The sequence below is a fragment of the Dendropsophus ebraccatus genome, chromosome 2 (assembly GCF_027789765.1).
Source record: "Dendropsophus ebraccatus isolate aDenEbr1 chromosome 2, aDenEbr1.pat, whole genome shotgun sequence".
Lineage (NCBI taxonomy): Eukaryota > Metazoa > Chordata > Amphibia > Anura > Hylidae > Dendropsophus > Dendropsophus ebraccatus.
In genome coordinates this window covers 117,629,803-117,651,729 of record NC_091455.1, presented here as the reverse complement: position 1 = coordinate 117,651,729, position 21,927 = coordinate 117,629,803, and the positions used below count along the sequence as shown (strand labels likewise).

General features: G+C 46.7%; 1 protein-coding gene across 1 annotated transcript in view; it reads right to left on the bottom strand.

Moving 5' to 3' along the window:
* CTNNAL1 (catenin alpha like 1) overlaps nt 1-10,746 on the bottom strand; it is a 155,551-nt gene extending 144,805 nt beyond the window's left edge. Inside the window, exon 1 of the mRNA XM_069958155.1 lies at nt 10,439-10,746. Coding sequence (XP_069814256.1) covers nt 10,439-10,564 — 126 coding nt within the window. The 5' untranslated portion in view covers nt 10,565-10,746. The remainder of the gene's footprint in view (nt 1-10,438) is intronic.
* Nucleotides 10,747-21,927: the final 11,181 nt, after the last annotated feature.

Here is a 21,927-nt window from a genome sequence, read left to right as displayed (position 1 = left end):
TCATATAAATAATTTTGGAAAGGATTATCTCTACACAAAAAGCTAGAAACATGCTCCTAATATAATTATCACTGGACAAGTGATAGTTCTGGTAACAATGTAAATCTGGACAAGGAGTTGATATTTCTGGTAACAATGTAAATCTGTACTGTTTCGCTCCAGTGCTCCTCACTTCGCACTCTGTTGAGGCCATTTTGATAGCTTCAATGATTGCTGATACTTAGTCAACAAAAGGTGCTGACACCAGGGGGAAAAAAAGTACTTTCCACAAAACACTAAAATGCTCTAAAAATTATTAATATTTTTTTCCTGAAAAAAAGAACAATTGGAGCTTCCAGTTGTGATAAAAAAAAACTGTGTAACTAGATCAATATGGCACAAAGCAGATCAAGGCTAAACTGATAATACAAAGCTCAGCAGGAATAGAGATGGCAGACAAAACTTGTTTTTCTAAAAATTACTCATTTATTTTTTAACACTTAAGCTGATAAATCTCTCAACGTACTAAAACTAATACATGCCAAAAAAAAATAATTTAAAGCGTAACTGTCATTTTGTTTTATTGCAGAAATCAGTTGTATAAGCGATTTTAAGAAACTCTGTAATAGGTTTTATCAGCCAAAAAAGCCTCCTTCTGTACTCAAGAAGCAATCTCCCAGCCTCCCCCCCCCCCCCTGACTTCTTATCTGTGCATTATGAGGCAAACACATCTTCATTACAGAGAAGCCAGTGAAGACAGGCTCTGCTCTCTCCATTGTAAGCCTATGAAGGGGGGAGGGGCTGAGGGAGATGAGGGAGCAGGAAGAGGTGACGTGAAGGTCAGCTGTTTGTAGACTGTCTGGGCACCTAAAACGCTAAATTCAGGTGTCAGAAAGGTCAGTGCTTATCTATGAACTTACTGAGAGAAGATTGCAGGGTGTTGTGCTCTGCAGGACTGCTCCGTGCTCAGTCACTCCTAACAGCCCCTCCCCTCTCCATAGCCACATAATGGAGACAGAAATCCTGCTTCATTTGATGTGAAGGGGAGGCTGGGAGATTGCTTTTTCAGTACAGAAGGAAACTCTTTTAGTACATAAAACCTATTAGAGTTTCTTAAAATCGCTTGTACTACTGATATTTATTGTTTTCAGAAAAATGACCCTGAAATGACAGTTACACTTTAAAGTGGGTAGAAATTCCTGCTAGAAAGTAAGAATGGTTTGGGGAAATGCCTTCTGTTTTTTTAAAAGCATCAGATGCTTTTTCCCTCACAGAAAAAGTCTTCATGAGGGTGCCTTCACACGTACCGTATCTGCGTTTTTTGGTGCGATTTTTATATGCGAGTTTTGATTTTCACATGATTTTCATGTGAAAATCAAAACTCGCATGTAATCGCACCAAAAACGCAGCGATAAGGTACGTGTGATGCTACCCTGAAACTGGAGGCATACAAAGTAAAGTATGAGCTCACAGATGTCTATGGATAGCATACTACCAGAAGTGTGTAACATGGATGACAAGTTTTGACTGCTGCTGTACCAATTTTACCTTCTCTTATGTCAGCACAGGGCTACAGTGCTATGTACTGTACTGTGCTAAGACCAAGTCTGTTAAAGTAACTTAAAGAGAACCTGTCATGTTGAACGTGGTGTCTCATCTGCAATCATGCTGTGTAGACACAGATACAGGAAAGGGATAATCATTTACACCCCTGCTTCTCCTATCCTTGAGATTCCAATCATTGGCAGTATATGCTACATACAAAGATTGCTGTGGGACACTTAATAATAATTATGCTAGGAGGCCAGTGGGACAACCTTCTCCATATACAATTAGATGTCAATCACTGAGTACGACTACTCACTGGACTCATTTTAGTCAAAGTGAAACTGAATATTTTCCCACAAAACTGTATCGATCGGTAAAATCGATCTGCTCAGCTCCTACTGATGGAGAAAAAACAAATGCCAAAAAAGGGGCTTCAGATATCTATCTTCCACTATAAGAAACAATTTTGAAAAAACTCTGGTTCTATCTGTTGATGAAGCAACTGATGGATAAAGATATCAATACAAGGTAGAAAGTAGGCTTTACTATACAGGGTCCCATTAGTTTAATCCCATAACTGTTCCCTATTATGGGAATGCTTGCCAAAATATTCACGCGGAGACCTAGTTCCATTTATAAGCACAGGGACAGCAAGCCTTCCACCAGTTTATAGGTTCTGTCTCGCATTATCACTAGACACAAGTATAAGATCTAGGATGTAACATAAAAGAACTTAGCAAAGTGCTACAAATGTGTAAACGTGGTAAACAGTGATTTCCTCTGAAAAGCTGCTACAGAACAAAGTTCTCTCTCACACCCTGCAGATCCTCGCCCTGGAGTGAATGTCACTTTAAGTCTATTACTAAGTGATTTAACTGCATGATAGTCCTGGAATAAAACCTTTTTGCAAGATTTAAGGAGGAAATATGCATTTTATGACAAGCTCCAGTTACAAGGGATAGATTTTTCACAACACTGCTAAATATCCCTTTCTTACTAAAAACATTAGCCAAGCCATATATTCCCTCACATAATGTAAGAGTGAAGTGTACAAAGGGCACAGGAATTTCTATGTTCTCCAAGAAGAGTTCATAAAGAGTCACAAGCTCCTTCTGAATGTATGTTCATCAGAACAAGTCACTTGGAGTCAATGGAAAAATGGAAACAGCAGAAAGGACTGAAATCCTGGCAATGCATTATTACAACTTTGCCTTTCAATTACTGAAGCAACATGGCAAGTTATGGCAATGCAAAAAAAAAGAATTATGATGCTCTGTCATTGTATTCTAAGTACTATTAGTAAACTAGATTTGCATTTCCAGGGAAATACATAGTGCTTGAAAAGAGCACCCCTTTACCAGTGACTTCCTTTTAAAGGAGTATTCCCCCCAAAAGCTAAAAAAATAAAATGTTCCCAAACTTAGCTAGTCTTACTCACCAAGTCCCCATGAGTATTTTGAGCCGTCTCCCGTCTTTCTAGCTGCTTCCGTTCCATAGTTACAAGTTTTTTAAAAAGCCAATCTATATCCAACATGGCGCCGGCCAGAAAACTACATCTCCCATCATGCAATGCTTATGTCTGACTGGTCCATGATGTAGCAGAGTAGAGTGAGGGACTTAGCAGAGCCGAGGGACTTAGCAGAGCCAAGGGACATAGGGGCCGCAGGTGACGGGGAGCCGCAAGTTAGCCATGGGGGAGTGAGGGGGCTGCAAGGTAGCTGCGGGGGTCCGTGGGTGAGCGGGGCCTGCAAGTGATGGGGTGAGCGAGGGTGAGCTAGGCGGTAGCCGAAGGTGACGGAAGGCGGCTGCTGCAAGTGAGCCGTGGGAGAGCCGGGGGGGGGGGCGGGGGGGAAGGGGGATGCAGGTGACTTAGGAGGGCCGCGGGTGAGCGAGGGGCCGAATGTGAGGGGGGGGGGGGCAAGGGGTTAGCTGCCGCAAGTGAGCCGTGGGAGGGACGACCGGAGGTGAACGAGGGGTTTGTGCCGCGGGTGACGGGGCTGCAGGTGACTGAGGGGGGGGTCTGCGAGTGAGCAGGGCAGGGGCCAAAGGTGACGGGGGGGTCGCGGGTGAGCCGGGCACGGGCCGCAGGTGATAGGGGAGCCGCAAGTTAGCCTGAACGGGGGGGGGGGGGGGGGGGGGGCGTGGGTGCGGGGGCTGCAGGTAACTGAGAAGGGGGGGCCACAGATGAGCCCAAGGGGGGAGAGGGAGACAGTGATCAGCATCAGCTACTGTCACTGTCTCTGTGTCCTCCCTCACTTCGGATTGGCTGGGTTAGAAGCACTAACCCGGCCCATTGAAAAGACTGAGGACACGTGATGCCGTCTCGGAGGGTGCGGGCCAGGAGCAGGGAGCGTGTCGGGTTGGACTGAGAGTGGATGATTCTCTGCAATCCGTGGGGGTGAGTGCATCTAGATAACAGCAAAACTGTGCAGAACCCGTAATAACTTTATATTGGAAAGATGGAAAGCTACGGGTGGGCAATGAATTAATGCAAAAATAATTTTGGGGGGAATACTCCTTTAACTTTAATCCTGGGTGCCGTCCCTTTAAGAGCGACTTGGGTCCCATCCCATTAAGAGAAACTTGGCTCCCGTCCCTTTAGGAGTGAGGTCGCTTTAAGAGCGGCCTGGGTCCCTTCGCTCTTAAAAGGGACCCAGGTCGCTCTTAAAAGGGACCCAGGTCGCTCTTAAAAGGGACCCAGGTCGCTCTTAAAAGGGACCCAGGTCGCTCTTAAAAGGGACCCAGGTCGCTCTTAAAAGGGACCCAGGTCGCTCTTAAAAGGGACCCAGGTCGCTCTTAAAAGGGACCCAGGTCGCTCTTAAAAGGGACCCAGGTCGCTCTTAAAAGGGACCCAGGTCGCTCTTAAAAGGGACCCAGGTCGCTCTTAAAAGGGACCCAGGTCGCTCTTAAAAGGGACCCAGGTCGCTCTTAAAAGGGACCCAGGTCGCTCTTAAAAGGGACCCAGGTCGCTCTTAAAGGGACCCAGGCCCATTATTTGCAATGAGCCATTATTTTCTATGGAAAATTCGGGGTCTTTAAAAAAAAAAAATTCTTAATAACGACAAATCCGATCGAAACAAAAAATAGATAGCACACCTCACACCGCCGAGGGCTTCGAAACGCAGTGTGAACGGAGTGTGTGCGCAAAGCGGTTCGGGCTGTATTACGCGCAGAAAAATAGCTGGAAGAAGAAGAAGAAGAAGACGGATTACAATATAGTGCTTTTCAAGCACTATAATGTAAGCCACAAGTTATCACAATAGGACGTTCTAACATACTGATCTGCTGGAATTCAATGCAACCATAATCACCGTCTGCCATATAACCAGAGCCTAAAAAAAGCAGTCCACTTTTTTTATCTCTCCGCACACTGGTGTATATACTTACCAATAATAATCGGTGTCCTGTGGTGCAGCTTCAGTCTGGTCCTACAATGCCATTTATATACCACAAGCACCCACATGACCTCTTTGCCAACTAGCCTGCAGCTAGGGAGGCCAGGAGCTAGGGTCTCCAATGCATCTGTATGCGAGCACTCTTACAGAGATGCATTAGAGACCCTGACTGTCATCCTTCAATAGCCCTGGAGAAAGAAGAGGGGTCAGAAGAGCTGTGACGCCAGCGCATGCAGGATTCGAATGGCATTACAGGACCCTTGCTGCGGGACACCAATTATCATTGGTAAGTATATGCACCAGCATGCAGCGGGGTGGTTGGTGGGGATTGAAGAAAAAAAAAGTGGACCCATATACACGATAAAGAAAAGAGTGGTAAAGTCTGGCGAAACCTTTAAATATGTTAAACTACTAAATAAGGTTAAAAAAAAGCGTTTAAAATTTTTTAAAAAATGAACAAGAACAAGGGGACACAGTATGAGATTTGGGAGGAAAGGGGGGAAACACAGGAAAATATTACTTTACTGAAAGAGTAGTAGATACTTGGAACAAACTTCTAGCAGATGTGGTAGGTAAAGCTACATAACTGTCTGGTAAGATAATATGAAAGGAAATACTAAAAGGGCAGACTAGATGGACCAACTGGTCTTTTTCTGCCAACAATATTCTATGTTTTAATTTGTTATATAATTCAGTCTGAACACATTGCAGACTGAAAGAGTTGGTAGCGGAAGGGTTTGAGAGATCAGGGTCATGAGTACCAGTGACCCTCATCCTATGTTGATCATGTGATGTTGAGAGTCATCAGTGTTATTGTGATGTAAGTGGTCCACAGAGAGGGGTTAATCAACGTTATGTTGCAAAACATTCAAGTGCCCTTACCCTCCAGAATTAGGCTGGGTTCACACTGCGTTTTTGTAATCCGTTTTTCCATTGACTTCCATTGTAAAAAAAACGGATCAAAACGGATCCGTTTTTTTTGACGGACACAAAAACGTAGCTGACACTATTTTTGTGTGTTAAAAAAAAAACGGATCCGTTTTTTTGCAATGGAAGTCAATGGAAAAACGTATCAAAACAGATGCACAGAAATGCATCCGTTTTTTTCATCAGTTTTTCATCCGTTTTTTTTTGCAAAAAAACAGATAAAAAAAAACGGATTGCAAAAACGCAGTGTGAACCCAGCCTCACCAGTAACAGCTCTGTCTAGATTGCACAGTTATGCATGCAGCCTTAAAAGTGATATTGTCGCACCCTTTTCATATAAGGATTTATCAGCAATATTAAGCTTATATTCTGAACATTTCCTATATTACTATATAAATGATTTCTTTGTGGTCTCTCCTCTCAAAAATTATTGTTGTTTAACAGTGCAGTATGGGTGGGGCTTCACAGCCATCATGCCTCATACCCCGGCCAACATCTGCGCCTTAGGCCCCCTACTCCATGACGCCATCGCTGCATAGGCCCCACCACCTCCGCGGTGTCATAGAAATGAGCCAACCTAGAGGCCTAGGCCCCACCCTCTCTGATCCAGCAGTCACAGACAAGGCATGTAATAGCTCTGGCCCTGAGCACAGAACGAGGAGCAAGCGAGCGCTGACTTGACAGGTTGGCGCCCGCTTGCTCCCACTGATCGCCCCATGTAATTAGGGCTTAACTAAGGGTGTGAGAGATTTATCTGACAGATTACTGAAGCCAAATCCAGCAACAAACTATAAAACAGGGAATAAGTCAAAGGAAAGATTGAGATTTTGCCTTTAAATCCATTCCTGGCTTTAGCTTCAATAATCTGTCAGATAAATCTGTATGTGTAAACATACCATTAGGAGAAGTGGTAAGTAGACCCTTAGAACTTCACAGTTTTGGCAACGTTCTCTGAAAATCATGGAATCAGCCATAGACTGTAGCGATGTTTCCCTGGCAGCCCTAGAGCTAAATCCAACTTCAGCAGCCACTGGGAATCAAATGCTGAGCATATAGGTTCAGAGAACTTTGCCGAACCTCAATTGTTTGACAGGTCCGCTTAACACTACTGAGGAGGTAGAGCCATAAGCTGGTCCCAAGAGTGCATGTGTATGAGGATTGCAAGGACAGTCAGCTTGACCAGTGTTTGGCCAATAGCTATATGGGTATCTTAAATGACAGACACAATGAATAAATAGGGGGCAGTTGCCACAGTTCTATTTGACAGTAAACATCATTTTTCACAACCCAGATATAACCGAAATGTGCAAAATACCATTGGGTCTGATAAACACAAATTTACTACAGGAAAGTGATACAAAGAAATGTAATTAGCTATTACATAAAAAATACAACATGCTAATGGACACTGTAACCATATATATTTCTTACTTTTTATTTTCAGCCCTTTTCTATGCCAGTATACACTGACTGGCTTACAGTCATAGTTCATTACAGATAATGGGGCAAAGAGAATGAGATGATTGAACCAATCCTAAGAATGACATCTATAGTCCATCAGCTTGATCATGAGATAGCTCTTGTATACCCTCCTCTCGGCACTAGACGCTCTATGGACTCTGTCCTGCCAGTCAGCCCATAAACCCTTCTGGGAAGCTTATGATTTATGCATATTTAGCCACTGTATTTCATTGGTCCAATGATTAAATAAGAAAAGGCTTTATAAACCACAATGGTTTGGCTATAAGAAAAAGTGCATGCAAACTCCTAAGCCACAATCTGCAATGCAAATAATGGAACAGACCCAATGATCCCTTGGTGGGTTCATGCGAAATGTGTTGCTGGGAAAAAGGTATGTGGTAGAAGGAATGCGAGGAAGCTGATGTCATCAGACAGGGAGCACGTACATGGCACTAATACACATGCAGCCTTAGTACAGATGGGATGCTGCTCGGTTTTGCTTGCTGCTACAGTACGTCAAGGCCGAGTACTCGACTATCTGACAGTCCTGTAGACTTTTAGTGGCTCCTGTGTCTGTTCTATACATCTCATCCATCTAGACATCCCTTTACATCAGGTATCAGGGAAGGGTTAATAGCTGAACAGTACATAACTTTATTTGATGGCGTGGAGCTTTCCGGATCAAGTTGAGGAACAAATGATGGAATCACCTAGTAATCTGCAGCTTTAAAACAAATGCTGGCACAAGGGTACACATAAGGACACATTCACACAGTCTGTTAGGATGCATATATTTTTGTGCAGCTCATGAAGCGAACGTAACGATACGGCAAAAAATGTACTTCAATAAAAAACTATTAGAGATTAGCAAATCTGGAGCACATTTTGGTTTAACCCCCAAGTGTGTGTGGCATTTGATTACCAGCAGCTGCAGAAGCTGGATGCAACTCCGAGGCTGCCTGAAAAAGCTATGGCTGTATCTGTTTTCTACAAGTCCCCAGGGCGGCATCCAGCTTCTGCAGCCACCAGTACTCAGATGCCACATGTCCAATTATTATATTGAGTTATGAATCTATTTCAATGCCTATACTGTAGCATGCTTGCTTTCATAGGTGATAAAGTCTGACATCACCATTTTATTACAGTAAAGGTTGTTATTAATTCCTATGCACCAGCCGTAGGTGAAGGAGCCCGCTTAAAGTCTCAACTACACAGCTGTCCAAAAATGGCATCATAATGGGAGAGGGAACAAGCTTATAGACTTTACCAGGCTGTAAGATCTGGATGACTAAATGAAAACACAGCCACAACAAAGGCGATAAAAAAAAAAAATAAGAAAACTACTTCAAGACAATGATCCAGGAGATCATACAGGTAAACCAAGGAAGACATCACTATGCCTAGAAAACAGAAAATGCCCAACCAAACAAATGAGAAATAAACGTGTAGAAGAAAAGTCATGGATGCAGCAGCTCTTATCATTTTGAAAGGTGTCCCAGTGATCAAGCCCATAGAGGCAGCAGAGATATCACTCATTTTCTGCCACTTTATAGTCATTATTATCTGCTACAGAGCTGAGCGATTATCAAGAGCAATAACTCACTTGTATACTATATATACTATATAATAGACAGGAGTTTGCATCTGTGGGGAGTAAAGAGGGACAGGTCCATGTGCACTGGAATCCCTTAGCATATCCCTCCACACAGTGCATAACATATATACAGCAACTGACACGAGGAGCCAGTCACATCATCCTACACACAGCTGTATAACAGGAGAGTATGCATGTCATAGTAACATTATCCTGCTATACATATAACCAGCTGTAATAACAGACAGCTAACTAGTGATACTATATCACATATAGTAACATCACCCTGCTGTGCACAGTACCTGACTGACACCAGACTATAGACCTGTAATAGTGACATTATCCGGCATAACATACAGTAACACCACCATGCTACTGACTGATCATAGTTACATACATCACAGTACTCCATGCTGTATACCAGGGGGTAGGAATCCTATGTGTGTCACACTGTGACATCACCCTGCTACACTCAGTACCATAAACAGCTGTATAACAGGGGGATGACTGAACACCCTGGGCACCTCATACTAAACCCCCCATCCTGTTACACATAACAGCAGCTGTATACAAGGCCACACATGGTCTATCATATTTTTATTACTTTTGTCTTAAGATTGAGCTGTTTACTGTATAAGAAGCTGTATAACGGGGTCCTAGGTATGTCATACTGCTACACATACAAACAGCTGTATATCAAGGGACAGCCTAAACCCAATGTCATATCACACTGTGTATATAGAGTATAAGCAGCCATATAACAGGTGGCTGGGGATACATGTCAGTCACATCAGCACCCTATACAGCAGCGCTATAGCGGGGGTCCTGGGACAGCTGTGCGCACAGGGTCCCCCCCGGCACCCCTCCGTATAGCGCACAGGGTCCCCCCCCCGGCACCCCTCCGTATAGCGCACAGGGTCCCCCCCCCCCGGCACCCCTCCGTATAGCGCACAGGGTCCCCCCCCCCCGGCACCCCTCCGTATAGCGCACACGGTCCCCCCCGGCACCCCTTCGTATAGCACACACGGTCCCCCCCGGCACCCCACCGTATAGCGCACACGGTCCCCCCCGGCACCCCTCCGTATAGCGCACACGGTCCCCCCCGGCACCCCTCCGTATAGCGCACACGGTCCCCCCCGGCACCCCTCCGTATAGCGCACACGGTCCCCCCCGGCACCCCTCCGTATAGCGCACAGTGCCCAGCACCCCTCCGTATAGCGCACACGGTCCCCCCAGCACCCCTCCGTATAGCGCACACAGTCTCCCCAGCACCCCTCCGTATAGCGCACACAGTCTCCCCAGCACCCCTCCGTATAGCGCACACAGTCTCCCCAGCACCCCTCCGTATAGCGCACACAGTCTCCCCAGCACCCCTCCGTATAGCGCACACAGTCTCCCCAGCACCCCTCCGTATAGCGCACAATAATGGGAGCAGAGACTCTCCCCCTGCTCCCGGATCCGAGTCCTGCCCCCGCCCGGGCTCCCCGCGCAGTTCGCAGCCACAGTCCCGGCTCCGCACCGTGTGTACGGTTACCTGAGAAATGAGTGGGACGAGGGTCTGCTCCACGGATTTGGTCTTGATCTCCAGCCCGCTGTCTATGCTGAAGCCGGAGGAGGACGACGAGGAGACCCCGCTGCTGCTGCACGGAGAAGTGGCCATGGCTCGGAGCACTCTGAGGACAGTCCGTGTGCTCCACTCCCGGTATAGACGCGCTATCCCGCCCGTCACGGCTCCCGCTCTATGGCCGGCACCGGAGAACACCTAGAGTGCGGAGAGAGGCTCCAAACTACAAGTACAGGACGAGAGCCATCCCCGCCACCGAGCCACGCTGCGGAGGAGCCCCCCACTCCGCCCGCCTCCTGCCTCAGCCCCGCCCCCTCTCCGCCCACCGGGACGAGCTCCTGCAGCCTGCAACTTTCTCATTCTTCTAAAATTCTTGCCGTGTCTAGGTGAGGTGACCCGGAGCCTGCCGCCAGTGACAGCCGGGCTGTGAGGGACAGCTCACACGGCGACACGCACAGCTGCCAGTGGCGTCATTCATGTTACATGCGGTATTTGGTCGGCTGGGCAGGTGCTGGTGCCGCACGGCCTCCCTCACACCTGGGTTACCGCCAAAACCAGGTTCTCTTCTGCCATTAGGAGAAACTACACTGGACATTGCTACTAGAGGGTGGGCCCACACTACCGAATCCGTGCGGATAAGTTTCAGCGGATTCTGTCGCTCGTTGACGTTTGCGGCGGTGCGCTTATTCGGCCGTTCTTTCGGTGGAAGGCGGAATTTGCCCATCCATAGAATGGTGTCCATGGCACGGACAGATAGGTGCGCCGCCACGAACGGGTACGAGTGAGCGCAGTGTGAACCTACCCTAAGAGAATGTGCACACTACGGATCACCAGTCGATTCTGAGCTCGCCCCCGCTCACGGCTGCGCGCATCTCCGCTGCTCACATAGGCTTCATTTTTGGTGTGCGCTCATTCTTTGGGCAGACAGCGGAATCTGGCAAACCATAGAATAAAGCCTAAGGGAGCAGCCGAGATGTGTGTAGCCGCGATCAGGGGTGAGCTGCAGAATTCGCAGCAGGTAATCTGTTGGGATTCCGTAGTGTACACATACACCAAAGGTATATGCACACTACCGAAATCACACGGATAACTTGCCGCGGATACTGTCGCTCGCCCATTCCAGTCCCATAGGCTCCAATCTATGCACAGGCAGATTCTGCCGTCCGCCCAAAGAATTGTCATGTCAATTCTTTAGCACTATGCACTATGACGTTATATCATTGCTCCTGCTGGAAACTTTACGTCTGACATCTCCTAGGTTTTGGGCATGAAGTGCTGCTTCTCCAGTCTGTTCTCTTTGAGGTTCGCCTGCTCACCCGGAACTACAGAGAGTAGGCTGAACATTGCAGCAAATAGGTCATCCCTAGAAATGGGGAAGCTGCAGCTTCTGAGGATGCTTGAAGGGAACATGCCACTAACGGGACTTTCTGCCTGTCAGTCAGTGACTAGTCCCGGACAGCTCCCAGCCCAGGTGACCAGTTGCTGCCCTTTACCCGGCCTCGCACAGCAGAATAAAAGTACTTTTTCTCCATGCAATAGCTACTGCTGCAGCCGTGGCTGGTATGTGCGGCGACCTGCACAGTAGCTCTATATTATGATTCTGGAAACCATATTGTCACAATCAGACTGATTGTTCCCTTTAAACAGTACTTTGAAGAACTGCCAGTTACAGCTATGCTCACTGTACGTTACTGGCCTCTGCTTATGCATACTCTGCGGATCCCCCCTCTGCCACTGACTGGCTGGGCGGACTTGAAATGTCACGTGTCAAGCCCACGTCAGTGACCAGGAAGCAGCGGAGCAGCCACAGGCAAAAAAGCCCCCCAGCCCGGAGTAGGCCTATACAGTGGGACCCATAGAGTCCTAGTGTAAAAAAAAAAACTTGAGTAATAGAGATGAAGTTTCCCAGGACTGCATACAGCTTTTCCAGGCTTCTGGAGCGAAGATGCTTGGAAGCTGGCTGACAAGGCAACAGCTGAGCTTACCGAATCGCTTCGATAATACTGTAGATTTGAAACGCCATGAGTTGTGAATCCTCTGTACCGTAACTAGCGATGGCATAAACTGCACCAGGGAGCAGAGTCTAAGGGGCCACTGGCTTTCACCAGAGCCCGCCGCAAGGCGGGATGGGCTTGCTGTGGCAGACGACCCCCAGGTCGCTACCCCTGGCTTGGTTTGCTAGTGACGGCGGGCAAGGTGTGGCAGGAGCAGTAGGCCGGTGATAGTGCTGGCAGTGGTTAATAGGCGTAACCGCAGGTGACAGAGCCAGTGCACAGGAACAACGGACTAGGCAGCGGGCAGGAACTAGGGACAAGGACAGCAGACAGGAACAACAGGGAGCTGGGCCAAACGCTATGGGAAGCATGTAGAGGCTCCAACACGAGGAACAGGGCAAGCTGGGATTTATAGGGAGTGTTAGTGTGTATACACCAATTAGGGGCGGACTGGCCCTTTAAATTTGAGACAGCGCGCCCTAGGAGGCAGGGACGCGCGCACCGGCCGGGACAGATGGAGACAGGAGCGGGGCGAGGTAAGGCGCCCCCCGGGGCCGAGCTAATAGCAGCGCTGGGTCCCTGCACATGGACACCGGCGGCTGCCTGGGACAGGGGGAGGTTGACAATGACAAGATTTGCAGCTATGACAAGATTTGCTTATCTCTACTAATAAAGGCCTATGTATATGTTTACTGTGTTGGTCAGGAGCTTTTTTTATATGCACAAGCCTGAAGAACAAGAAAATGGCTGCACATCTCACCCATGTTTGATTCTAAATCTTTTCAACTACATTAAAAACCAATATCAGAAGTTAGTACATAATGCAACCAAACCACATTGCCTCATGTACCACGTGCAGCTCTTCTGATACACATGAGTTTCTACTGTAACAATGCTTCGCGGCGGTGGTCGTGGTCGCCCATCTACACTGCGCCATTGTTAGAGTAGGAAATCGTATATCAGAAGACCTGCACGTGGTACATAAAGCAATATGGTTTGGTCAAATTATGTACTAACTTCTGATGTTGATTTTTAATGTAGTATCAAACATGGGTGAGATGTGCAGCCATTTTCTTGATGTATTACCATATTGCAGCTGTAAATGTGTGGTGTGCCACCAGGTGTGATGTAGGTACTGGTGGTTGTCAGCTCAGCCAGAGATATTGGTTGTCGTGACGCTAGTGCTAGTCCAGCACACAGGTGTGATGTTGGCACCTGCTTTTTGTATGGCTGGCTGTGAGTGGTGGGGATGAGTGTGTGCAGGAGAAAGAAGAGAGATGATAGGAAGTAAAGAAAAAGGGCACCTCACTTTGGTCAACACAGACTACATGGCATAACATAGCAATAACCCATTACTTACTTCAGCTCTGCAATACATAGAAGGATACAAAACACTTTTCTTCTGTCCTATCATCTCTATACTTCTTCTATTGCACTCTTCACCCCTTCACAGCGCACCTTAGATACGCTGAGGAAATAAGTCACATGGGTAGAGGAAGTGCAAGGAGTCTTTTGAGCTGGACATTACAGAGAAGGATGCAAGCTGGACAGCTCTCTACAGTGGTCCTCTCTGGGCCCTGGCCCTCTGCCAGGTCCCCTTACTCACAAGAGCTCAGTCTTAATCAGGTACCCGTTAGAGATGAGCAAATAGTGAAATATTCGTTTCGAATAGCTCCCGATATTCGACTATTCGATCAAATATCGAATCCCATTTTAGTCAATGGGAGAAAAATCCTTGGGACCTGGAAATCAAGATTCGACAAATCAGAGGTCACCAAGTCCAAGACATCTTTAGAAAGTGATCTAAAACACCTCTTGAATGCATTTAGGAAAGCAGGGAAGCAGTATTACAGGGAACGATATTACCGGCAATAATACCGCACCCTGTAATAGTTAATATTCAATTAATAAAAAATATTTTCGTTCTAAAAAAGCTATTTTCATTGTACAATAGCTTAATTAAAACGAATCAATGCTTTTGCAATTAAATATACTGTTAACAAAAAAATTAATATATAAATAAATGTGTATATATTTTTTATTTATTTAAAGTATATTTAATTGAAAAAGCATGTATTCCTTTTTATTATGCTATTGTACAATGAAAATAGCTTTATTAGAACGAAAATGTGCTTTATTAATTAAATATTAACAATTACAGGGAGCTATATTAATGCCGGCAATTACTATTGCCGGTAATACAGCTCAATGTAATAATTAATACTTTACTTTAATTAAAACAGAAAATGTTTCTTCTAATTTAGCAATTTTTTTTTTATCACAATAGCAACATTAGAAGAAACATTTTGATTTATATGTCGGCCCAGCTGATCAGCTGAGCGGACATATAAAGAGCCGGAGACGGCACACTTAGCTCAGTGAGCCGAGACGGCACACTTAGCTCAGTGTGCCGGGGACCGGCGAAGAGAAAAGACCTGGGAGGGTGAGTAGAAAGCTCTCCCCCCTCCCTTGCACTGCACCTATCCTAGCAAGGAAGGGGGGGTCACTTAGCCCCTTCCTTGCTGGTATGGGTGCAGTCTGATATCAACAACAACTGCTGGTCAAGGCCGTAGTCCACTGAATCCACTGTAATCCACAGGATACCAATATCTGAAAAACAAAAAGGGAGAAACACAAAAAAACACACAAACAGGAGCACAACACCCATCATTGTGAGTGGTGTTGTGCACCTTACAGTATGCAGCATCTTAACAGATCGCTGCGTACAGTGTGGCACCCAAGGGGTTAAGGGAGGATGCATTGCATCCCCCTTAACCTTTTGGGTGCCATACTGAACAATCTGGCCCCCAGGGGGTTAGGAAGGGCCCCCACTTAACCCCTTGGGAGCCAGACTGATGTCAGACTGCACCCATACCAGCAAGGAAGGGGTTAAGTGACCCCCCTTCCTTGCTGGGTTGGGTGCAGGGGAGGGGGGAGAGCTTTCTACCCACCCTCCCAGGTCTTGTCTCTTCGCCGGTCCCCAGCACACTGAGCTCAGTGTGCCGGCTCTTTATATGTCCGTTCAGTCAATCAGCTGGGCAGACATATAAATTAAAATGTTTCTTCTAATGTTGCTATTGTGATCCAAAAATAGCATCATTAGAAGAAACATTTGCTGTTTCAATTAATGTTAACTATTAATTATTACATTGAGCTGTATTACCGGCAATAGTGATTGCTGGCATAAATACAGCTCCCTGTAATTGTTAATATTTAATTAATAAAGCTAATTTTTGTTCTAATAAAGCTATTTTCGTTGTACAATAGGATAATTAAAATGGATAAAGGTTTGTTCAATTAAATATACTGTAAATAAATAAATATATATATAAATTTATTTATATATTAATTTTTAATTGCAAAAGCATTGATTAGTTTTAATTAAGCTATTGTATAACGAAAATAGCTTTATTAGAATGAAAATTAGCTTTATTAATTAAATATTAACTATTACAGGGTGCGGTTTTATTGCCGGTAATACCGTTCCCTGTAATACTGCTTCCCTGCTTTCCTAGATGCATTCCAGAGGTGTTTGTATCACTTTCTAAAGGTGTCTTGGACTTGGTGACCTCCGATTCGTCGAATCTTGATTTCCAGGTCCCAAGGATTTTTCTCCCATCGACTAAAATGGGATTCGATATTCGACCTGACTAAGACTGAACTCTTGTGAGTAAGGGGACCTGGCAGAGGGCCAGGGCCCAGAGAGGACCACTGTAGAGAGCTGTCTAGCTTGCATCCTTTCTCTGTAATGTCCAGCTCAAAAGACTCCTTGCACTTCCTCTACCCATGTGACTTCTTTCCTCAGCGTATCCAAGGTGCGCTGTGGAGGGGTGAAGAGTGCAATAGAAGAAGTATAGAGAGAGATGATAGGACAGAAGAAAAGATTCCCATAGGTTCACAGATCCATGTGGCACACAAATAAACAATAACCCTTCACATGCTTCAGCTGTGCAGCATCTGAGTACATATACCAAATCTAGTGGCGAAACTTTATCACTACCTTCATCACCACTGACTAACAATAAGTACAGGCTTTTACAAAGGGTGTAACCTATAGCAACACCCATAGTGGGACACCACAGTCCATACTTGATACAAGCTCAATTCAGGAGAGCGTCCTTGGTGGAGTGTCAGGGACACTCTTTTACTCCTGCTGAGGATGTGTGGGCGCAGCAGTTGCCCTCTTCCATGGCTGTGCCAGCAGCAGTCGTCTGGGCCCACTTCTTTTGCAGCAGACACAGGTTTCTCACATGGCAGAAGAAGCAGTTGTTGTCACAGAAGTGGTAGCAGAAGTAACAGCAACATTATAAGTGAACTGGGGCTGTACCTGGGAGATGATACAGACTTCTGCAGTTGCCACTGGAGAGGTTTTCTGCGTGACTTGTTTTTCAGGGACAGCTTGCACCTGGGTAGAGGTAGCAAACAGCCACAAATTCCTTTTCTTCAGCGGCTTTCCGCCATGGTGCTGCTCCCATGTCTCAATCCAGTCTTGGAAAATACATAGGAGATTTGTGACTGCGCCATGCCAAGGAGAGGAGGGGGTTAACTACCACACCGCCAAGGCGCTGGAATCGCCAGGCGCCATAGACTTTGCTGCCGCCCCTACTGATTGGCTGCCCCAGCCGGGTGACGTCACTGTTGCTAGGCAGTCTCTACGCTCCTCCCTCCACGTCCTGAAAAGCCCACCAGTGCACAAGATGGCGACCTGCGAGGAGCGTGTGCCTGCAGCCGCTGCTCCTGTGCCACTGGCTACCACCGCACCTGCGGCTTCTACCATGGCATAGCAGTCCACGGCAGCTACCACCGCCGGCGATGCTTTCTCCACCAAGGCTGGCCTAGCGACGGCACCTCCTCTACAAGTTTCCTATCCCGATTATGCTCCGCTGTGGGATCATCCCTACACTCCTTATGTAGAGTCTAATGCCGCTTCTAAGCGGCTCTTCATCCGAAAATTGGAGAGACCAAAGCCAGGTGAAGCCCCTCTGGAGAGGAGGAGGGGGACTGTTACAAAATTTGACAAACAGCTGGGGTATGGCCTAATCATGGACTCGTACACCGGGCTGCTGGTGCTCACTAACCGACGGGCCATGATGAGAGAGTACCAGCCGGGCTACCTGAATAACCTCACCCCGGGGAAGTTGTGGAGTACATCCTGGTGGAGTCCCAGAAGGGCCCCTGGGCAGCAGCTGTCACCAGGCCCAGGAATCCGGTGCAACGATCCTTCAGTTGTCCAAGCAGTGGGATGAGGACTGGCCTGACTTCAAGCCCCTGGGATCACTTGTCACCCCTCTCACAACTCGGGGCCCCTCAGCTAGCACCGCTGCTACAGTCACTTGTGGCCCCTATCATTTCCCACATCACTACGGTAACCCCCAGCATTGTGGTTACCACTGCGTCAAACGACTCTCCTGCCCCACCCTCTTCTCACTGTTACCCCTGGGAGAAGAAGAGAGGGGCAACCTGGGGTCCATCTGGACGCTTTTGCTAAGCTTCATCTGGAAGCTAGGCCAAGATGGCCATCCTGACTGCTTTCACTGTTCTTGTTTGTGTGCTGTAAAAGTTTTACCTGTAACGTTTAAGCCTTTGAACCTGGTTCTCCAGACCAAGCACCTTGTTGTTCACTACCCAGCCATAGGCTAAAAGGACACTCAGTTGTTGTTTTACAGTTTTCCTGCTCCTAGAGCCTTTCAAGGACGATAGTTACCATTGCTGAAAGAGACTCTCCTAGCACAGAGACACTTGTTCAGTTCTTCCTAAAGCACTTTCAAAAGTATATGGTTCATAAGGTTGATTATTGCACTACAGTAACCAGAGTTTATTTTCATATTTTTCTATACTTTTTCTCTCCTGAGTAAGGAGTAAAGTTCATAAGAGTAACCTTAGGAAGGGTGTATTTTTCTAGAGTATTGTATTTTCATCATATATTGTATTGTCGTATTTTCAGCTGGGAAAATTCTATAGTCCAGCTTGTCAAGACCTCAGAGTATGTTATATGTTTCATATTTCTCCTCAATGTGCCTTTATTGTTTTGTTCAAGTCTGAGTCTGTCTCCACACACACACTTCCAATACTCAGTAGTTACCACAGACATCCAACACCTACACTTGTCAAACACATGCTACACTACACCTTTGGCACCTTTTCATGCGTCTGGCCTATTGAATGATTGCGTTGTATGATTGACCGGTATGTAAGGGGCCCCAATGTATGCTTGCATTTATTATTTTATTCTTTTCCTCTCCTCAAGGTGTTTAAAACATGCACGTCGCGCACATGCTCAAGTTGTCAAAACACCCAAGGAGCAACACAGGTTCTAAGTGTCTTTCCCAGTAGGGTAACCTATTGCTACTGTAAACCTACTGTCTAAACTGTCTGGAACTTAAGGGTCGCCAGCCATCAGTTGAGTAGTCCTGACATGTCAGATGGTTCACGCACTAGCTACCTGGTCACCAGAGTACGTTAGGCGCCCCTAGGTGAAGTCCTGCTACTAGGGTTTTCTCTTTGTATTTCTCCTCTCCTTACCTGTGCCTTGAGAGTGGAACACACACACAGATTTCTCCCTCTTGTCTTGTTGTCTTGTTCACCTATGCCTCCTATATGTACCTCAACTTTCTGATTCGCCAATACCGTGACCATAACATCTGACAGTGGCAGCCCGGGTACCGCTAACATCTACCTCCCCAGCGGGTTACTCCACATACACATATACACCCACACTGTACATGCATACACATATACATACATACTGTACATGCATATACATACATACTGTACATGCATAAACATATACATACTGTACATGCATACACATACACACACATACTGTACATGCATACACATACATCATACACACATACTGTACATGCATACACATATACACATACTGTACATGCATACACATATACATCATATACATACATACTGTACATGCATCATATACACAAACTGCACATGCATACACATACATACTGTACATGCATCATATAAACATACTGTACATGCATACACATACATCATACACACACTGTACATGCATATACATACATCATATATACACATACTGTACATGATTACACATATACATACATCATACATACACATACTGTATATGCATAAACATATACATACATCATATACACACATACATACACCATATACAAACATAGTACATTTACTGAGCACATTACAGACAGAAGCACACTTTATACACATACACTTCCACACTGCATGTTTACATCCACAATTCTCATACACAGACATAGGCAGGCAGACACACATGCGATGCCCCTGGCCCCTAGGGGCCACTCCGCAGTGTGGATGGTGCTAGCAGGCAGGAACCGGGGCAGCTGTAGGGCATAGGGTTGTCACGGTGAAGGCACGAGGGTGATACAGCTGGAAACCGGGCTCCTGACCATGCGGAGATACTGGGCATGCGATTCTTCGTTGTCCTTAGTCAGGGCACCAATTATCACACCAATGCCAAGGTTCAGAAACAACGGTAGTTGTACATTTATTGCAATGGTGGTAACTAGTAGCAACAGCCTCTCCAGATGCAACCGGGAATAAGGCAAACTTGAATAAGACAGAGTAATGGGTGATACTGCAATAGACTGAGAGTCGCGTGCTGAATGATGGGAGTAGTGGTGAAGCTGAAGTTGAGATGCTGGGTGGAATAAGACTTGAATGAAATACTTGCTGTTGATGATTAGAGAAGATGATGAGAGGAATGACTGAAGAACGGCACCCAGATCTGGAAAATAGTTGAGAATCTTGAGAACTTGAGAATAGAACACAGCCAGAAATACTTCTTGTGGAACTGGAGCAGCAGAGCACACGTATCTCTCTCCTGACAGGGGAGAGAGATCACACACAGAACCTATCCCCTCTGTGGTAGGGAATAGACTGAGGTAGAACAGGAAGTCACATGGTATTCCCCAGCCAAAGCTCAATGGCCATTGGAGTTACCATGGAAGCAGGGACAGTCACATGACATCCAGCCATTGCATCATCACACCACTAGGCATATACAGTGAAATATACATGAGAAGTACCATACTTGAACACTGGGGGGCGACATAATACCCTTAGTCACTGATACCTGAATATGCATGCAAGAAATGCATGAAATAGCAGACCTGAACACTGATAGGGGTGACACAATACACGCAGTTTGCAGTGGACCATAGCTTTCCAGAACAGAACCGGTTATATTAAAAGTGTGAGGATAAGAGGGTCTGTTCTGGGACACTGCACACACACACACACACACACACACTTACTTTTTATGAAGAAACTCCTGGTTGTCAGCAGCTCCATGCCTCCCTCCTCCATCTTCCTCCTGGTCCCAGCACCGAGTTCTTTCGCCCCTCCCCCTCCTACCATGCACCAACAGCAGAGGAAACAGGAAGGGGAGAAAACAGGACCCCAGCAGGACCCCAGACTGCCAGTTCACTGCAGTTCTGCTTCTATCTTCCTCCAGATCCGGGCACCGGGTTCTTCCTCCCCTCCTCCCCGACAGCAGAGAAGAGCAGATAGCCGGTCAGCTCAGCCTCGAGCGCTCACTTCCTGCAGCATCACCAGCTTCCTCTGAACGCTGTGATGCGTCCCGCCCACCTGGAGCAGCGTACAGCTGCAGCTCACGCAGGACAGGAGAGCTAAGTGCCGCGGCGGAGGGGGAGTTCTCGTACTCGTATCGGGGAGGGGGGCGCAGACTCCATGAACAGCGCTCCACAGCAGCACATCACTCAGGGGCCCACTGGGTGCCGAAAGTGGTGTGCTGCTGTGTACATCATGCATAGTAATAATGTGGGCTGCGGGCGGCATTGGGGACCCCCCCCCGGAGCCTCGGGCCCCGAGCGGCCGCCTAAACCGCCCATATTATAATCCGCCACTGCCTGGATGTTTTGTACCCCAACCTCAGCATGAGGTGATTTGCACAAAGCCCAAGTGGCTATAAGGTGAGCAGATTATCTACACCTGTTTTTCCTTGTTTCCCTATGGTATTACACGAGGCGTGTTTGCCTGTTTTTCTGTCAGGAATCGGACAGCAGGACAATACAAGACAGTGAGCCCTGACGCTGAACCCCGCCCACTGTCCCTACCTGCTTGCCGCAATCCGCCCTAAGATGGCAGCGGGCAACTTGGCGGCGGTCCCTGTACTGGCTTGGTGGGACACAAAGACAAGACAGACAGACAAAACACAATAAAGAGTAGTCCACAGTCCGGGTCACAACTACACAGTACAAAATCACAATCCAAAAGCAAGGTCAATAAACAGGCAGTATGGTCAGAGGCAGGCAGCTAGCAAGAATGGTCAGAAATACAAGCAAAGGGGTCAGAAGGGCAAAGAATAAACAGAGCAAGAGAAACAGAACCAGGCAGAGACAAGCTCAATATCTGGCAGTGAGAGGCAGGCTGTCACACACTATATAGGAGACCAGAGTCCAGTGCAGAAGCTGATTGGAC